Here is a 19,595-nt window from a genome sequence, read left to right as displayed (position 1 = left end):
AAAAATGTATCTATATATAAAACCTTTCCCATTATACCTCTGTTCTCCCACCACTCTACCATAGCGCCTATATATATCTATCCTATATATAAAATAATAATTTATTTATATTGTTACATATATGTATATTGAATGTGATATATATGCCAGTATATTTATCCGGTATATATACATATTTTGTCTGTTCTTATAACATCGAAACTGTTTTAAGTTTTATTTATTTGCAATTAATTTTTGTTATTGTAAAATTCTTATTTATTTTTAATAAATATCACATCACATAAGCAGCAACAAAAACGTTAAAAGCTACAACAAATTGAGAAGGTTTTTTAGCATCTATTTTATTTATAAAATTATTCTACTATTTACAAATATCCAATAATTGTTTAAACAAGTATACTTAGTTTATAAAATGTAAATAATTTATTATAAGCCGCAGTTAAAAACAAAACAAAACAAAAAAATAAAACTACATGAGTATGTAAATTTAGTATTTAAGTGGAGATTTTAAATGAGACAATGTGTGAAGTTTCTAATAAGAGTCAACAACAACAACAAAGTTTTATGAATATTAAAAATATACAACAAAACTAAATTCAAAAAGGATCATTTTTGAAACTCAAAAATTATTTGTGTTTTATTTTATAATATAAAATATATTATTTTCTAATATCTAATATAAGATCTGAGATCAATTATTGCTTAGTCTGATGAAGTGATAAACAATAATCCAGTCAAGGCGTAGAGTGGGGTTTTGAAGATACCTCGCAGTTAATAGAGAATAAAAGTGCTCAAGTGCACTGACTTAACTAGCTTCAACATAATAATATATAATCAATCATATATAATACGTATAAGAACGATTGATGACTGTTTTCATCATCGAAAAGGAAAACATTACAGTGGAACCTATAACATATATTGTGCAAAGTAATATATCTAGATAGGTAGAGATATTGATAAATAGAACTAGTTGGCTAAGATCACACATCAACCAAGTAGATTCGTAGCAGTACCATATTAGAGTTGTTGTTATCGTTATCCGAAGTGACCTACTGATATTATACCTTTCGACAGGAGTGGACGGTACGGCATGATAATCACATTTTTCATAAAACAAGATAATAAAAAATGAAATATAAAGTAAATTAATTTTTATTTGCATCCCAGACACAAGAACAGAGTAGCCTAACAAAAAATAAATTTAAAAAAATATAACCTACTGGTCAAAAAACCTCATTATTAAAAAAATTTCCTTTGAATGAGTCTTTTTGGAGGTATCATTCTAATAAGTACCACTGTTAAATATCTCGGTATGCAATTAAATATAAGATTAACATGAGAGAAAGATATGCCGCACAGAAAAAAAAACTTGATCCGACCAATTCAATATTTGCTGGATTCAAGATTAGAATTCAACCTTTATAAAAAGATTTTCTTATGTATAGGTATTATAGCACCATATAAATAAGTAATAAATGATATATTACAAAAAGAAATCCTTGTTTTTTAAATTTTGCAGCAGATCAGCTGCTGTTGTTGTTGTTGTAGCCCGCCGAAATCTGCTTTTGTGAACCGTTTGGAGGATGTTGAACACCATTTGGTTGTCTTCGACGAGTGGCTCATGGCGACTAAAAAAATTCTTTGCCCAAAGTTCAAAATAAATAAATAATATGCTAATTTTTTTTCAACATCAGAATTATTTATTGAATTCTCTTTCTTGCAGACTAACAATTCATATTTAAATCTTAAATCTTTAAGAACTATTTATATATAATAATACATTAGAAAAATTAGACCGTTACAAGTTAACTATTATAAGTAATTTCCATTTTATGGGCCTCAACTATTTATAATTGGGCTGTAAATGTAAAATGGTATATGTTACATGAATAGATTGTTTAGGAATTAAATAATTTCGCTGAAAGAAGGGGCAAGAATTAATGAATAAGAGAGAAAAATGCGTTCTACCAGCAAATTTTCGAGTAAATGACAACATCTAAAAGAGCGTAGCAACCATATTGAAATTTGAAAATGCTACACAGACTTTACTGGTACATTTTATTTCAAGTAAAATTTGTGTTGATGGGTGAATCAGCTGTTTTGGTTTGGATTTAAACTTTTGTATTGTTTATTTGCGCGGCATTGGTGTTCTCATCACACTTTACGCAAAGCTCTTCCATGAAAATATGTATAGAGCGTAATTTAGCACTTTATTTCTGTTACGCTCTCAGTACGTACTTTATTTGTGTTTTACTCGAGTTTTACTATGAATAGCTGGTGGAACAGACCTAATAAGTTTTAATATGACTTTTGACGGGCGATTAATATATTAATGATTTTAAAAAGTTGATATTAATATGCATTATATATTACATATTATATTAAAAATAAATACAAAATTTACACTATTTAAAATAAAATTAAATATATAATATTGTAATAATAATATTAAATATTATTAAATTAATAATATGATATATAATAGTATTTTAATAATAATATTAATATTATAATAATATTAAATACTTTTTCTTATCAGATAATTGGTAACGCTATTGTGGCTATTGTGGATTGTAATTTAGGAATGTGGAATGCAAAACGAACTTCACAACTGTCAAAATAACCGCCAAAATACATAAGCAAAACAATTTCGTGCTTAGACACAAGGGAAGTAAATATATTGAAATGGATTTTCGACGTAAAACTCGGCAACGTGTGGAAAGAAAAGCAGAATATGAAAACTTGGAACAAAAGTATCCACTTAATGTCACAATATATAAACTACCACCAACTGAAGATATTAAAATACAGGAATTCGAAGATTTGGCGCTGGAACGTTTAAAGGTCTTGCGTATTTTTGATCTGGCCGGAAAGAAAGGTTTTCGTTTACTTTCAGATGAATGGAAAGAGTTTATCAATGCTGAATTATTACGTGAAGGCTTAAAAGATTACTTAAGATTATGTGATGGTGGATCGAGTCATACAACTTCAAGCACCAAAAAGGAAGCAGAACTGCAAGCAAGACGCAGGGATTACATATCGCATTTCATATTACGTTTAGTTTATTGTCGCTCCGATGATTTGAGACGGTAATATAATATCAATATTTAAATAACAGTTTATACAGAGATTTTATGTTTCAATTTGCAGTTGGTTTCTATCGCATGAGTTAGAACTTTTTAAATATAAATTTTCATCTCTGAGCAGCAACGATATAAAACAATTTCTTGAACTGAATAAGTTAAATTACGTACCGCTCACAGAAAAACAAAAAGATGAGGTAAAGGATGGTCTGTATGAAAGTACCGCAGGACATAGTGTTGCTAAAATAGAGTTGCTGGATTTCTACAAGGTGCCATTTACGCAGGTGTATGATTTGGTGCGTGGTCGACGTTGTTTCCTTAAGGATGGCTATGCGTATGTGAACACCAACGATTTTGTGTCAATTGTTGCTGTAATGCAATTGAATGAAATTGAACACGGTTTGGAATCAGCACGGAGGCGTATAAAAGAAATTGAAACGGATGAGCGAATCCTTTATTTACTCAAGTCGTTGCATACATCATACACTGGCAAAGACTATACATTGAACAAAGAAGCCAGCGTGCCGATCGAATCACTTGATCAGCTTTCGAAAAAGTCATTTCCACTATGTATGCGCGATTGCCATGATCATATACGAGCTAAGCATCACATAAAATATGGTGGACGTATGCAGTATGGCTTGTTTTTGAAAGGAGCTGGCGTAACACTGGAAGGCTCATTAAGATTTTGGCGTGAAGAATTTACGAAAATAATGGACTGTAATAAATTCGAAAAGAATTATGAGTACAACATATACCACAACTATGGCAAGAAGGGTTCCATGATCAATTATTCACCATATTCGTGCAATAAAATAATACAAGACAGTATTGCTCCCGGTGATGCACATGGTTGTCCATACAAAAAATACGATCCGTCAACGTTAAAAACAAAATTAATTGCCAATGGGGTTTCAGCGGCACACGTCCAAGAGATTATGAGCTATGTGACGAAGGGGCATTATCAGCTCGCATGTGGCAAATACTTTCAGATCGTGCATGAGAGCTTGGTTGATGTGGGTATCAACCATCCGAATCAGTATTTTGAAGAGAGCCAAACGCTAATGGGTAATCGCACAGAAAAGAAAAATGATAAATTAATTCAACGTAAGGCAATTAAACGCAATGCTAATGATAAAAGCATGTTTCCTGCTGCTAATGATGATGATGAGTTGTGGAATATTGCCGAAACGCAGGAAAATCAATATCGAAGCCAGCAAGCTGAGCAAACTGCTTGGGACGAAGACCTGGATCTAACGGCAATTGATTGTTAAATAAGGAAATAAATTATAAATTATTTAAATTATTTAACTTAAGAACATCCTACAATATATAATAAATTATTATCAAGTACTCTTCACTCATTGCAAGTAGAGTGTTCAATATGTTAGCTAAAAGATCAGAGGTACTCTCATTGTAAAAGCGATATTGGGTACGATAATCGGTTATATGTTGTATGGTGAACTAGAATATTTTTTGTTAAGATATGAAATTAATTTTTAAGTTAAAATAAACTTTAAAATACATGTAACAACCCAGTGTTTAAGTGCTAGTTAAAGCTATCTTTCAGTAGTTAGATATGTAAATATTCGCACTAGCCCAATTGGGTCTGAGGTAATTCCGTATGTTTCTTCGTAATAAATGTGTCATGATGACAAATTGTTTCGAAATTTTTACACATTGCGAGAATCTAAACAGATATATATTATTTATTAGGATTGAACAACGTAACATAAGAGGTGGTTATTCCTTATATTTAAAATATATATCTAGGAATTGTATGAAACTATATAACATAACAGTATCATGTAATATATATGTAGAGCAGGTATAATATATATCACAGAAAAATTCATATTTTTTAGCTAATCAGATTTTTGCATTTAAATCTAAATTCGTGTTAGATTTGATTGGAGTGGCGGCCTTGTACACCAAAGCCCACTTGACCTGAAATAATAGCTGGTTACAATACCGTACTTTAGTGTTGTTCGTTTCTACCGATTATGTTTATCTGATTAATGAACTTTTTTTTAAAAATGTTAATATTTGTTTATTTTCTTTTTTTGAAAATGTTAATATTAGCAGAATTTATTTTTTTACTAATTATGCGCAAATTATATCATACAGAAATTATACAAAATTTCACAAAAGCTCCAGCTAATTGATCGTTGAATTTTTAATTTTAAAAGAAATAAATAATTATTTTTGTTTTCTTAACGGAACAACTCTGATCTTCTTTGTAACATTGGCAGCAGAGAATATCTTTTATAGAATGGAAACTCCGCCCACCTCGATCAAAACTAAGAGAAATTGCTTAAGAAAATTCATTTTTTATAACATTTTTGTCACACGTATTATATAAGTGTGATTAAACCACATTTATGCCACTTTTACGCTCTTTCATGCTCTTTCAGGGCTGCTGCATAACTTTTTTTCAACTACTTACTGTACAAGTTTTTATATAAGCAGATATATAAATACTCATTAATGAATGAAAAGCATACATTACATATAATTTGAATATTGTTAAATTAAATGAAATTATTTACAATAACATATAATCATGCAAAAAATTTTTTTGATTGTAATTAAGTATGTTACACAATTATTTATACACTTTTCTTAGCTATTTATATATTTATGATGTGCGGAAAATACTTGAGAAGGGTTTCATATAATATGTTGAAAGCAATTAAAATCTATTTTAGCTTAAAATTGAAAAAATATGTTTTAAAATTAAATTCAGTATAATATCATATTAATAATGTTTTCCATTTAAATAGCTTTTTGGAGTTAAAATATTTGTAAATTGGGTATATTATATAATGAAAATTTAAGTTATATGACATTAATATATACCTATAACTTATTTACTATTGCATGTAGCATAAAATTCACACATCTATGCAAATAAATTATATACTGAAAAATAGAAATAATTAATTTTTATAATAGTAATTCAGTGTTAAACATATCAAAAGTGATATTATAATTTATTTTACTTATTTTCAGAAATAAATAACTGAGTATATAGCATTGTTCACTTCAAGAAGTATAATATTCCAAAATTTATTTAATATATATTGGTTTTCGTTAGAAATTTTAGCAAATTATTTCAAAATTAAATAAATTTTTAAACAATCGCAATTAATACTAATTTTATTGCTTACACGGCCACTCCATCGCAGTGAATGCATTTTTAAAATAGAGCATTGCCTAAGAAATTTTCATTCTTATTAATTCGTAAAACGAATTTTAAAGTCAGTACCGAATAAATAGTTGATGCGTGGGGGTGCGCACGCATGTCAACGAGCATGGTTCAATTTCTGCCTACAAAATTTCATTTTATGATTTCGTAAAACGAATTTTGTAGTCAGTACCGAATAGGTCGTTGATGCGTAGGGGTGTGCGCGCTCATCGTCAATTTTTGTGTTGAGTATTATTAATAAGCATTTCGGATTTATTTATTTATTATTAACTTTACACAGTCATTTAAATAACAAGTAAAGAAAAAAAAATACTTACTGCTATAGCAGTTTGGGCCTTAAGCAACTACGTAGTGATAATTTAATTATTAAATGTACTATTTTAACAGTTTGACTTATTTTATAACTTAAAATATATTTACATTAGTTATATGTTTACTTAATTTTTCCCTAAATAAGATGGTAGAAGTTTGAAAATTTTAAAAACTCTGACATCTTGGGTTAATTAATTGGATATAATAATTTTTTATGTATTTTCCACACCACCTTTGAGGTATACATAGAGGCGCGTTACCGAGTTAAGGTGCCGGTTCCCCAGGAGGCATATATACACCATTTTTATATATTTTATTTTAAAACTATAATATACAAAATATTTACATTGTAATTTAATAAATATAAGTTTTATATTACAAAAATATAAATCAAAAATTTTAAAAAATTATAAATACAAGTTTAAATATTTTATATGTTAATTTAATTGATAATTATTAATTAAAAGTAAATCATTATCATCATATGAATTTACAAGTAATAATAAATAATATAAAATTAAAAGCATAAATTATTGTACAATGTATACCAGAAAATGTATAATTTATTTAAAAAAATGGAATGGAACATTATATATATAAAATATTATTTCTATACAAAAGACAAATAAAAATATATGTAGATGTCATCAAACAAATATATATTTTAAACATAAGAGTCTTAACAAATCTTTTTAATTTTGAAATGCTATTGCGGTATTCACTTTAAAATTAGTGGATTGAAAAGTACATGATAATGCCATAAAAATTGTAAAATCTACAAATGCGTTACACGCAAAACCTTTTGTCAAAATTAGGAACGTTAAGTTCTCTATTAAAAAATTTTAAAATGAAATATATTCGCATCCTTATAAACAGGGTCAAAATACTATGTGGATTGGTCCTATTACAACAGATATAAGGGCGAATATTTTTTAGCTTCTCATATAAAAATTGAGCGATACCAACTTTGTGATAATTTTTATCGAAATATTGGCAAAATTCTTTATCTAATTTTTTAACATAATCAACGAAGGCCTTTGGTGGATGCACTAAATTGCAATCTTTGAATTGTTTCTCAAGAGTGAAAAAATAATCATTTGAAATTTCATTAACTAATGGAAGGCCTGCTTCGCAATTGTGCAACTTAAATATTTTATAGTACATCCATCCACAAACATAAGTGAAGGCATTTGTTTTTAAAAATACTTCTTCACTTATGTTTATGCTAGCATCAAAATCAAAATTTTGAATGAAGGAATGCATTGGTGAACCTGATCTTTGAGGGTCCTGCCAAGATGTGTCTATAACCAATGCATCATTACAAACACTTGCCATATTATTGGACAAATCAGTTAAGTTATTTATATTATTTGAAGGGTCAACAAAAGACGGACAATCAAACTCAACTAATTGTTCGCAATTTCCTTTTCCTCATCTTTTAATTTGAGGAAACGGTCTTTTTCCTCAAATGCCTTCTCTAATGTTTTTAATTTCTTTTTCAAAACTAATGAATCTTCTCTCAATTTTCTTTTTCTAGGAGTTGTTTCAGAAAGACTACTGTCTGTTTGGACCTCTCTTCCACAAACAGAGCTTATACTATTTGAAACTAATGTCCTAACCGATTCACTAGAGAGGTTGAAATTACTACGCTGACTTTCTACATTACTTTTATTGTCTTTTGCATTGTCTAATTTATTAATAAAACTTCTTTCTAAATTTCTGTCTGGATATGCATGTTTACATAGTTTTTTATGCATAATCATTTCTTCTGAAAAATGATTGTTGCATGCATATATAATTTTAGTCTCGCCAACTACTCCTAAACGACTCTTCCATTCAGCTCTAATTTATTAAATTATAATGAAAATAAAATATGATAAGAATAATATAAAAAATTGAAACATAGAACACAAAACACAGAACATTTATTAATTGGCCTCCAATAAATTACAAGAAAACAATTATTAGTTTTGGGGAAATTTTCTTAATACATTAACAAAAGCTGTATTGTAAATTAATTACTTCATACTTTTTTTAAGTTTTTAAAAAATTTGTGTTTTTGAAAACAATTCAATATTCCTTTACTACAAATAAATTCAAACAACATGAAATAAAATATATTAGTATTCTTTTATAGAGACACATCTTAGTTTCGTATAATTCATATAAAATTTGTTCGTTATCTTTTATGAATTAAAAAAATATACACTAAACTCATTTATTTATATATCAATTTATTTTTTATTATAAAATACACTTAATACAATTCATACAACACTCAAATAGTTATAGTTAGACAACTAAAATATAGAATATAGAATAAACATGTATATAAAACTTAATATTAAAAATGAACTAAAACAATACTCATAGTATTTCTTAATATTATTTTCACAGTAATATTAATACAGGAATACAAAAACTTACCAAACAAACATTTCATAAATAACGTACATGCAGGTTTATCTTTTAAAACACAGATTATAACACAACAAATAATAATAACAATTGTATTCTTACCTCCCTTCCCCATCGGTTGCTGGAAATTTGTATAGAGTTTTGTAAGTTGCACAGCCTCTAACACAGTGTCTCACCATCTACAAAACATTAATTTATTAATTATATACTCCACTATTTTTAAATCATAATTATTATTATTTACCTTCTTTATTATTATTTAAAAAAAAATGTATGATTAAACAACTTTGTCACTTTTTGCTTCACAATATTGGGCGCAAATAAATTTTACTACTTTTTAACAATCATTTGCGCGGTAATTATTTTTTAAATATGGCGCAGTACAATCAAATTTTTTGTCAAAAAATCAAAACAGAGAACCAAAATTATGCTCCCTGTTGCACTCATTGCCCATAAAATTTTTCGTAAGAGTAAGTTAAGGTTCGTATTCGGAGCAAGTTAAGGTCCGTATTCGGAGCGAATAAGGACCTAAACTTGCTCAATTTGGAAATAATCGTACGTTTTGAGATGGTATTAGTGCAATTTCTGAAAGTGTGTTTGTTATTTTCTGTTGTGCTCATTTAAGTTTCCGTTCTATATAAAATCTTCTTTGATTGGCAGCTTTGCCTTCAAAAATAATTTATAACAATTTACATTTCGCGCTGCCAACTTTCAATATAAAATATTTATTAATTTAACCGTTGATAATATTGCTCGATATTTTTGTTTGCAATAAAAAATATTTTAATATAATCATGTAATCATGTAATGAATATTATTATTAATCTTATAATTTTTCGTAAATATTTTAACGGTATCAACAGCAAACAGTAAATAAGAATACCATACATTTCATCTAACTGGAAAATGTGCAAATTTAAATAATTACATAGCAACCCTGTCAGCATTCGGCTGCAACTATAATATGGCGGCGGCCATGATTTAAACATATGGGCAAAGTCATGTCAATTTCATATCTAAACCAAACAAAATTTTTAGATGGACGACGACTCATTTTTTGGATTTGATACATCAATACCGGTAAATTTAACAAAAGGCATTAATTTTCTTTGTTTTTCTTATTGATTTAAGTTTTTAAACGCATAAATTTGATATGTGAGAGAAACCCCCACCCAGGGTATAAAAAACTAATTGCGTGTAAAAAAAAAAATTGGTGAAATCGGCCAACGGAGCATTTCGTGGCATTTTGTAAAAAACATACAAATTTATTTCAATAACAATTTGCATATAATTTGTTTAAAGTTTTTAGATTAACAAATTATTTGTATTTACAGTTAGACGATGATGGAGGAGGTCGCATTGAGGAGCCCTCCGAAGAGGAGTATGACGCCCTTAACGATGAAACATTTGGTGCTGCTATTAATGGCGATTGGGAGGAAGCGCATGAATCGCTTGTACGTTTAACCGATAATTTTACCTGTAGCAGCGGTGAACGCTTAAATAGCAAACAACATGGTAATAATGATAATAGACACCGGTTAGCATCGCCTACATCGTCAAGAGGTTCTTCGCCTTTTTATGGCACACGACATCGTAACCCAATTGCTGATTCTGATTTAGAATTAAATTTATCTGGCATGAAATTGGATGATGTCGATATTAATTTCGGTGATGGTGAAAGTTTAAGCGGTGATTTAAGCTCAGGTATAAACCTCGATCCTAGTGTATGGGCATCACAACCTTTGAAACCAACAAATCACACCCATCATTTAGACGCAATAAAAGGAAATAATTCATTATTTTCAAGTATAAACAATAACTCTGACATAAAAGGTTTAAATATAAATCCTGCAGATTTTTTACGCCAACATATCTCTAGCCCTTTTGCACATCAACAACAGCAAAATCATCACTTGCAACAACAACAGCAACAACAACAAATAAAAGTGAACACAAACACCAATGGTGCTTTCGGTTTAAGTCAACTTCCCAACGCTGGTACGAAACCTAAGATTTGTACTGTAGAAGACATTGAACGCAATATTATCATGCAACAAGCCATGCAAAAACAACAACAACAAAAACTAAAAGAACTCGAACAGCAACAGAAACAACAACAAATGCTAAATTCAATGTTTAAACCAGCCACTTCAAAAACACCAACTCCTGTAAATCCTCATCCAAATCAAATAATGCAAACTCAACAACAAATTCAACACCAACAGCAGCAACAACAACAGCAACAAAATAAAGGTTAGTCAGCTGAATGATAAAATTTATATAGTCAGACTATAAATAAATTCTACCATTCATAGATATATATACATAATATATTATATATGCATATATCGCCATTATTTATCTGTAAATTGTTTATTATTTTATTTAGTGTATTAGTTAGTGTATTAATAGCAAATAGTTTATTACGCATTTATATATACTTTATTAGCTAAGATAAATTGTTCCTTAGGAAGAAAAGTATTTATAAATATTTATTCTTAATGAAATGAAATTTTTTTTTTATTTTAATATAAGAGAAATCAATTTTATCATAATTTATAACTGATTATTCTTATTTTGCACTACATCCAGTGTGAACCTTGGTCTCCCTTTATAATTGATTATTCCTTTTTAAATTCGTAAAATTCATTAGCTTTAATGACGACTGTAGTATAGTATTTACAATTAATTCCTTCTTTTTGTAGGTATAAACTTAACTCTATTGGTTTCAATCAAGACTGTAGTATAATTAATAACTTTACTAATTCTTGAAGTCCTAAGTTAACTCTCTATTAGCTTCAAGCGAAATACTTAATTACGACAAGTACATAAATATTTATTTAAGCTAAAATTTGTTTTTTAATATCTCTGAATATATCCTATATTTATTTAAATCATCCTAAACAGTTTGTTTTATATATAATAAACACATATACATATTCATATAATAACTACAATTGAAAAATTGAAAGCAATGAAATTGGTAGAAAATAGTTTAAATAATTATTTTAATTCCCTTTTCCATATGTTTCTTAGATGAAGATACATTTCGAACTAGACACAACCTTCTAGAATCACCCTATAGAAAATAATTGCATTATATTTGATTAATTCATCAATTGCGTTCAACTATTGTTAGAAATAAAAATTGAAGATAATTAAAATTATTTTATATTAATATTTATTTAAATCAATATTTCGGCTTTAATCTAAAGTCGTCTTCAGAAAACTGACAAATAACAAAAAATAGAAATATATATATATATCGAAAATAGAATCAACAGTCTCCTAAATTAATATATAATTATCTTTTATAATAAAGTTAATTGAGATTAATCTAGATTTGTTGTATATACATATTTGATGTTGTTGTAGTCCATGAGGATCTGCTCGTAAAATCCCTTTGAGGAGTGATGAACGGTACTTGGTCTTCGAAATTGACGAGTGCTTCGATGGCTTAGACCTGCCCGTTCTTGGAACCTGCATATATGGTACATATGGTACATATATGTTTTAAGAGAAGAAACATATATAGCTTGTTATAGAATTATGTAATAACTGGCTATTAAATAAATTTCAATTGCAGTTTTTATTTTTGTAAAAACATTATTTCTTTTATGTATTTAAATAATTTCAAAATTATTACATATTATACATTCATTTTCGTATTTATCTTTTTGTAGGACCTCCAGGTTTTATAAATGCCGGTTCACCGCCAAGGCCAGCAAGCAATTTAATTAATAATTTAGCACAACATCCCTTAAATAACATGCTGCAACAACCAACTGCAACTGGTAATCGTTTACCGCCTGGCTTTCCTTTATTTAATCCAGGTATGCCGCCGGGACATATACAACAACGTGGTCATCTTCATATACCACCACATCCCTTGCTAAACCAACATGGCTTACCACCAAATTTTCCGCATGCAGATCCGCGCACACTGCCGAATCCACATCTTCCAATTGCGCTAAACAATTTTGCGATGCATCCTAATTTTAATGCAATGCGTGCCAGTGCTGTAACCGGAATGTATCCACCTGGACTAATTCCTCCTGCTATGGCACAATCTCGTATGCCCACACATCCACCGAATCCCTTACAATTTCTACATCAACAGCAAGCAAACTCCATGTTCAATATGCGACTTGTACAGGAAATTCAGCAAAATCATCCATTACTACAAAATGCCAGTCGACAAATGTTACAACCACAGCAGCAGCAGCAACAACAACAACAACAACAACATGCTAACGCAAATGCTAATCATCAGAATCAACAACGCGCTGGTCTTAAGCAAGCGCATCAGCGACGTGATGGCATTTCTGCAAACGGTAACTTACCACCTGAAGAATATGACGAGTATGCCAATTTAATGAGCATTCGAGATAAACATTGGTTAATAGGCATACAGCTATCCCAACTGAATACAGATACTCCATATATCGATGATTATTACTTTACCGTTTATCGTGAACGAAAATCACAGCTTAGTGGCAATGTGCGTCATAGCAAAGCACATAAGGACAACCAATTGAATCATCCGTTCTCGCAGCCTAAAGGTCATGCACAACTTGTACTGGTACAGTTAGGCAATAAGAACGGCACACGTAATGGTCAACATCGCGAGCGTCATAATTCAGAAACTAGCGGTGGTAATAATTTGAATCAAGAACAGAAAACACCTTACATTTTCACGCCACTCAAGTTTGAAAATTCCTTGGGAAAATTGCAGTATGGCAGCGTCACTGCACCACGTAAAATTATTGATGCGGATATAATGAGTGGAGAGTTGAATGATAACTTAAGCAATAACTTAAGTGCTGCTAAAGCAAGCGGTCAAGGTATTAAATTGCCAAATGTTACAACGGGTAATTTTCATGACATCACCATATCTGCTCAGCGTAAATCGCGCCACATACTACTACACATCGAGACATTATACCGTATAGTGCTTAAGCTTGATGATCTAGAAAATCCTGATGCTATTGCGACAATTATTATGAAAAAGAAGAAGGAAAGTGAACGTATCGCAGCACTGGAACAGCTCGAAAATGCCAATAAGACGCCAGAAGAGCGCGCTGCAGAAGCCACAAATCCACAAACAGTTAATCCTGTGCTTAAGAATAAATTTGCTTATGAAATTGAGACGAAGGAAGCATTAGTTGACAAATTAATTGCAGGTTTAAAACATGAAAAAGTCATGGCTATGATGAATATACGCAAAGGAAAGGTGAGTCTGAATGTGAAATACCTTATTAAACAAATTTTTTAATATATTTTTTTTTATTTCTAGAACTTAATACGTCGCATCATGCCATATTTAGTGGATAATCCGGTACGTTGGAATGTTTGGATTAGCGTATTAGCTTCACTACAAAATGTTTATAAAAAAGATCGTGAAGACACTGAGGGTGTTCTGTACGCGTTATATCCAGAATTTGAAAAGCAGATATTGGAAGCTAATTTTGATACAACAGTTAAAATTGCTAAAGCTATACCATTGAAAGATAAAAAAATCAATGCTGTCTTTTGTAGTCGAGTAAGTACACACGTGCTTTAATTTTTTTACTTATGCCTTTTAATAATTAATTTTTTTCTATAAATCTGTTAGTTTGGAATATCGTCACTGGTTTGTCTGATAATACAAGTCGAGCAGATTTATGTTAAGGGCATCGATCCTACATTAAATGAAGTTAACAAATACAATTGGCGTTCATTTTTAGATGAAGTAGCAACATCACTTAATCGCACTTTACAAAGTCAAACAATAAATGCCACAATCGAATCTTATTCGATTGAAGCTGTTATGCATCATTTTGCACGTTTCAAGGACTTGCAGTTGGACTCACTTCTGGCGCTTATAACTAAGGCAAAAGAACAAGTAAATTAAATTTTGTAATATTTAAACAAAAAACTTGATTTCTTAACATTTTATGACTAGTAAAAATTTAAATTATTTTTGTGTGAAATTATGTACAGTAGCTTTGTTTTCTTTATTTAATTAAATCTTATATGCTTATTTATGTAATATTTAAATGTAATTATACATTGAACTTGTTCAACTTTCTTCATTTAATAGAACAATTAAATTAAGAGAAGCTACTGTACAAAATATTTAAGCAAATAGAAAGAAAGTTAAGCTTTCTTAAGTTTATTTTAAAGTTGATAAAGTAAATATTTAATGCACAATATTTTGTTAGCAGTGCAACTATAACTAAACATTTATTAAAAACAATTTAATTATGTAAAACGTAATTAATTTTTTAATTTAAAAGTTACTATTAATTTTTTAAATTCATCCTTTTTTAAAATTAGTTATAATTTTTTTTTCATCACCAATTACACAAAGTATGCTTAACTCTTCTAGCTGTTAACTAAACTATTAAATAAATGTTTAAATCTGTAGTAAATAAAATAAAGCTAAAAACAAAATATCGTGCATTAAATAATATAAAACATAGACGTTAATTTTTTTTTATAAACATCAAGTTTTATTTTATTTATATATATAATTATTTAATTTAAATTTAACTAAGTTTTAATTATTTTATTTTAATTAATTTCACAATTAAAGGTTATGTTTTTTTCAATGACTTTCATATTTTCATGTAAATAATTGAAATTAACAATATTGATTAAAATTTTTTATACAAAATTTTATGAAATACAGATTAAAATATTATTAAGAGTAAAGAGCAATTTATTAAATATTGATTTTATTGAAAAAAAAAAAATAAAAACAAATTCCCGATTGATTTACATTAATCAACATTTAAAGTAAAAAAAAAACATATAAAAATATAATATAAAAATATTGGGCTTACACTGCTTATATTAAAAAATTAATAATTTGACTTGAATTATTTATTCAAATTTTTCCAAATTATAAAATAACTGTTAATATAATATAAACAATGTTGAATATCTGAAATTTGGACATTAAAAGTTAACTAAAAAAAGTTATTTTCACTAAAATGCAAAGAATATGTAAAGAAATTAATAAATTTTATAATTAAAAATGTAAATTACTAAAATCATTTAAAGTTGTACTGCATACTTGACTATTTTTAGTTAACAAAACTATATATTATTATATATATTAATATATTTATGTAACAGATATAATAATTAAAACTTATCTATTATATACCTAACTATGCGTCAAAAAAATGATTTTTTTCTATTGAATATAATAGATACTCTGTATGAAATTATCGCTTATAAAAATTATGTTTTAATTTTTGTTTTTAATTTTTATATATGTACGTATGCATTAAAATTTTTATTTTAAACTTAATATAACTAAAAAAATATAAAAAAAAACAATTTTTAAAATTAGTAATAACTGGTAAAAAGCATAAAATAAAAAATGTCAGTAAATACCGCCTTAGGCATATATGTAATGGTTTTTATTTTATAGTTTAACAATTATGTAAGCAAACAAAAAAAAAAGAAACTTAAGTATATATAAAAAAATTTTGTTAACCTTTTAATAACTTAAAAAGTTTGTTAAATAAAAAATGTAATAAGAAAAGAAAATGATTTTGTCAAACTAAAAATGATATATATGCTACAAGGATGAATATATGTTTCAAAAATCCAAGTGCATTTTTAAATATTAAAATGTTGTTACAAAATATAAAAATATTTAAAAAAATAAATAAATAAATTAAATAAGAACAAATTAAGTTTAAATTTATATAATTGTTTTGCGCAAATTCAAGTGTTTTTATATATAATATATATAGCGTTTTGATATGCTTGTCATCGTCATTCATTATCATTTTTATTATTAATTAATTTTTAATTAGTTTTTTTCTTTTTTAGTAATCATATAAAAACTAAAAAATTTTAAATAAAATGAATATATGAGAATTTACAGCAAAAATATATAAATATAAATATTTTGCAATATTTTTACGCACTTTTAAAGCTTAAACAATATAGCATATTTAAAAATATTAACGCATAAAAATATGTGCTTTTATTTTACTTAAATAATTTTAAATAAGTTTTCAAATATTTTCTATGGTAAAACTTTTTTAATTTTATATCTAATTTATGTAGCTTGTTTTTTTATTTATTAAATATATTTTAATAGTGTTTCGTTAACACAAAATTTAAATTATTTTGTTGGTTTCCATTTTGTAATTTATTTTTGTTCTTTTTTTATTTAAACAAAAAAATTAAAATTCTTTATAAAAATAATTATCTCAACAAATTACAAATATAACTAAGAGCAAAGCAATATATAATAATTTTGTAACTAAAAACTTGCAATTGTAATAAAGTGGTTTAAAATTTTTTGGCGCCAATATTTTAATATGAAAAAAAAACAATATAAAATATAAAAAATATTTAGTTAATAGTTTTATATTAGACACAAATTGCTATTGTATAATTCAACTATTTTGGCATAAAATAGAAAAACAAAAAACATGTATAATAAATTTCAACTTTCTTTTTACAAAACAAAAAAAAAAATATATATATATATATATATATATATAAAAAATTTAAAAACAAATATATGTATTTGCATATATTATATACATATATTTCAAATATATAAAAACAAAGTGTAAAATCATAAAGCATCAATATTTTAAATTTGAAAACTTTCAGTAAATAAATTATACTCACCTGCAAATATGTGTTTTAAATAAAATTTGTGTTCATTTCATTATATAAAAATATTTAAAGAAATATCTTGTCTTCTTGTTACAGCTGTTCACTGATATATCGATCCTTGGCAAACGCTCTTTGGGTTTAAAGCTCATTACTTATTTCCAGTGCTTCGAATCGATCTGAATGGTAAAAGAAAAGTTTTTCTTCTCTTTATTATTATAGACTAGCAATGGACTAGCTCTACCGTTTGTAGGGCTGTAGAAAAGTAACAAGAACGAGACACTGCTACAAGTACTTTATAAACATTGGAATACCTAAGGTAAGACAAAGTTAATATAAGAAAGTGATAACGATATTCAAAAAGCTGAGGAGGGAACTTGAGGTGCTTTTCTCGCAAGTATTATATATTGTTACTATAATCTAATATTTTTAACTTTAATATTACTTAGATAATAAAATCGGTCAATAAGATACACATTTTAGGTAGAAAAGAAGATTCCTCCTTCTCTCGATCACTCGACATACTCGATTCTGAAAATTTAAGTTCTGCAGTCAGGTGATATCTGCAAAATTTCTGTGATTTCTGCCAGGTTGCTTAAGTCATAGACGTTCTGGAGATTCTTTCAAATTTTCCTTAATCTTGCCAGGTTTCTAATTCTTCTTCCAATCTGCAGCTACTGATTTTCGGTTTGAAAAGGATGTAGAAAAAATCTAAACGGTTAGATTGTTGTATAAAATAAAATTTTAAGAATTTAGATTACACTATAAGGAGTTTTGGAATAATGAAATAATAATTTTGATTAGTCTTTTATAATCTTCGTTCATAGTTTTTAGAATAATAAATTGATAGCTTTTAACTACATATTAGAAATAAAATAAAAGTATTATATTTAAAGTTTTATGTATAGAATAAAAGTATTGATATAATCCATTTCAATAAGAGAGGCCACAGGTTTTATTATATATTTTATTGTTGTATTTTTCTCTGCTGAAACACAGAGTAGAAAAGAGTGAATTGCTGGAGGAGGCTACTGAACCTGAACCAGGATTTAAGTAAGTAAAGAAAAATAACATTAAGCTTTTACAAAGATAGAAAAGAAAGTGGTCAACAATACTACAAATCTTTTTTATTTGTTTATTTCTATTTGAGCCAGTGCACTTGAGCACTCTTACCCTTCGACTCACTTATCACTTCATCAGACTAAGCAATAATTGACCTCAGATCTGCATACTTTCCCGAAGAACCTGTAACCATTCTGAGATTTGATAACGTGGTATTGGTAAGTCTGTCAGTTTTCGCAAATAATTTCACGGCTCTATCCTTTATGTATTTTTTGATGGGATCAATCTTGAGATCCCTGAGGATGTCATTCGTCCTAATTTACCATGGTACTTTGAAAAGTCTTCTTAGAGCCTGACTTTGTGCAATTTCTAGCTGGCGAATAGTATTGTTTAAAGCTTTACTAAACAATGCACATCCATATAGAAATGACGGACGAATTATTTGGTTATATATCAGTTTCCTGTTCTTAGCATAGAGATTTTCATTTTTGAATAGCGGTTGAAAAATTATTATTAAATTTATTATGCTATTATTAAGTAAGAAAGAAGAGTTAATAAAGTAAGTGATATTGCTGTAATATACAGAAAAAGGTTTTCAATTGTTTAAAAATTCTTTTCTATTTGAATTTGTATATTGTATATTCATATTTTAAGGATCAATATCTTAAATTTATTTATTTTTTATTTCAGAGAGTGAAACATTTGATGTGTATATGAAAACAAGGATCTTGAGCAAGTAATCTGTGACCCATTGTGATATAAACAAAAAAAAAATTTTATGGCACACTAATTAGATTAAGAAATTTAATTAAAGCTATTATTTTTTGTTTACATATATAATTTAATATGTATATATATATATTATAATGTTTGTTATG

At 27.6% G+C, this 19,595-nt stretch overlaps 2 protein-coding genes across 3 annotated transcripts; both read left to right on the top strand.

Annotated features, from left to right (window-relative positions):
• Positions 1 to 2,573: 2,573 nt before the first annotated feature.
• LOC119683814 (DNA primase large subunit-like) lies at positions 2,574 to 4,567 on the top strand. Its single transcript, XM_038097678.1, has 2 exons — positions 2,574 to 3,092; positions 3,154 to 4,567. The coding sequence occupies exons 1-2, from the start codon at positions 2,689 to 2,691 to the stop codon at positions 4,358 to 4,360; spliced, it is 1,611 nt and encodes a 536-aa protein (XP_037953606.1). The 5' UTR covers positions 2,574 to 2,688; the 3' UTR covers positions 4,361 to 4,567.
• A 5,384-nt stretch (positions 4,568 to 9,951) lies between these two features.
• Positions 9,952 to 17,853, top strand: LOC119679254 (protein PAT1 homolog 1). 2 transcript variants are annotated; one of them, XM_038091499.1, is made up of 6 exons: positions 9,952 to 10,104; positions 10,359 to 11,277; positions 12,708 to 14,257; positions 14,321 to 14,566; positions 14,639 to 14,908; positions 17,755 to 17,853. In XM_038091499.1, the coding sequence occupies exons 1-6, from the start codon at positions 10,063 to 10,065 to the stop codon at positions 17,836 to 17,838; spliced, it is 3,111 nt and encodes a 1,036-aa protein (XP_037947427.1). In that variant the 5' UTR covers positions 9,952 to 10,062; the 3' UTR covers positions 17,839 to 17,853. The 2 variants fall into 2 exon arrangements, with proteins under 2 accessions (XP_037947427.1, XP_037947428.1); XM_038091500.1 differs by lacking the exon at positions 17,755 to 17,853 and having other exon boundaries at positions 9,954 to 10,104; positions 14,639 to 14,924.
• The last annotated feature ends 1,742 nt before the right edge of the window (positions 17,854 to 19,595 follow it).

Source organism: Teleopsis dalmanni, chromosome 2 (genome assembly GCF_002237135.1).
Source record: "Teleopsis dalmanni isolate 2A chromosome 2, ASM223713v2, whole genome shotgun sequence".
NCBI classification, from domain to species: Eukaryota; Metazoa; Arthropoda; class Insecta; order Diptera; family Diopsidae; genus Teleopsis; species Teleopsis dalmanni.
The sequence above is the reverse complement of the archived record's forward strand: the minus strand, read 5'-3'. Positions and strand labels throughout refer to the sequence as shown.

Excerpts from the sequence above, each read along its gene's own strand:
- LOC119683814 (XM_038097678.1), top strand. The coding sequence starts at position 2,689 with ATGGATTTTCGACGTAAAACTCGGCAACGTGTGGAAAGAAAAGCAGAA. Across the intron at positions 3,093-3,153 it reads CGCTCCGATGATTTGAGACG|TTGGTTTCTATCGCATGAGT; the intron begins GTAATATAATAT and ends TTCAATTTGCAG.
- LOC119679254 (XM_038091499.1), top strand. The coding sequence starts at position 10,063 with ATGGACGACGACTCATTTTTTGGATTTGATACATCAATACCG. Across the intron at positions 14,258-14,320 it reads TGAATATACGCAAAGGAAAG|AACTTAATACGTCGCATCAT; the intron begins GTGAGTCTGAAT and ends TTTTATTTCTAG. Across the intron at positions 14,567-14,638 it reads ATGCTGTCTTTTGTAGTCGA|TTTGGAATATCGTCACTGGT; the intron begins GTAAGTACACAC and ends TAAATCTGTTAG.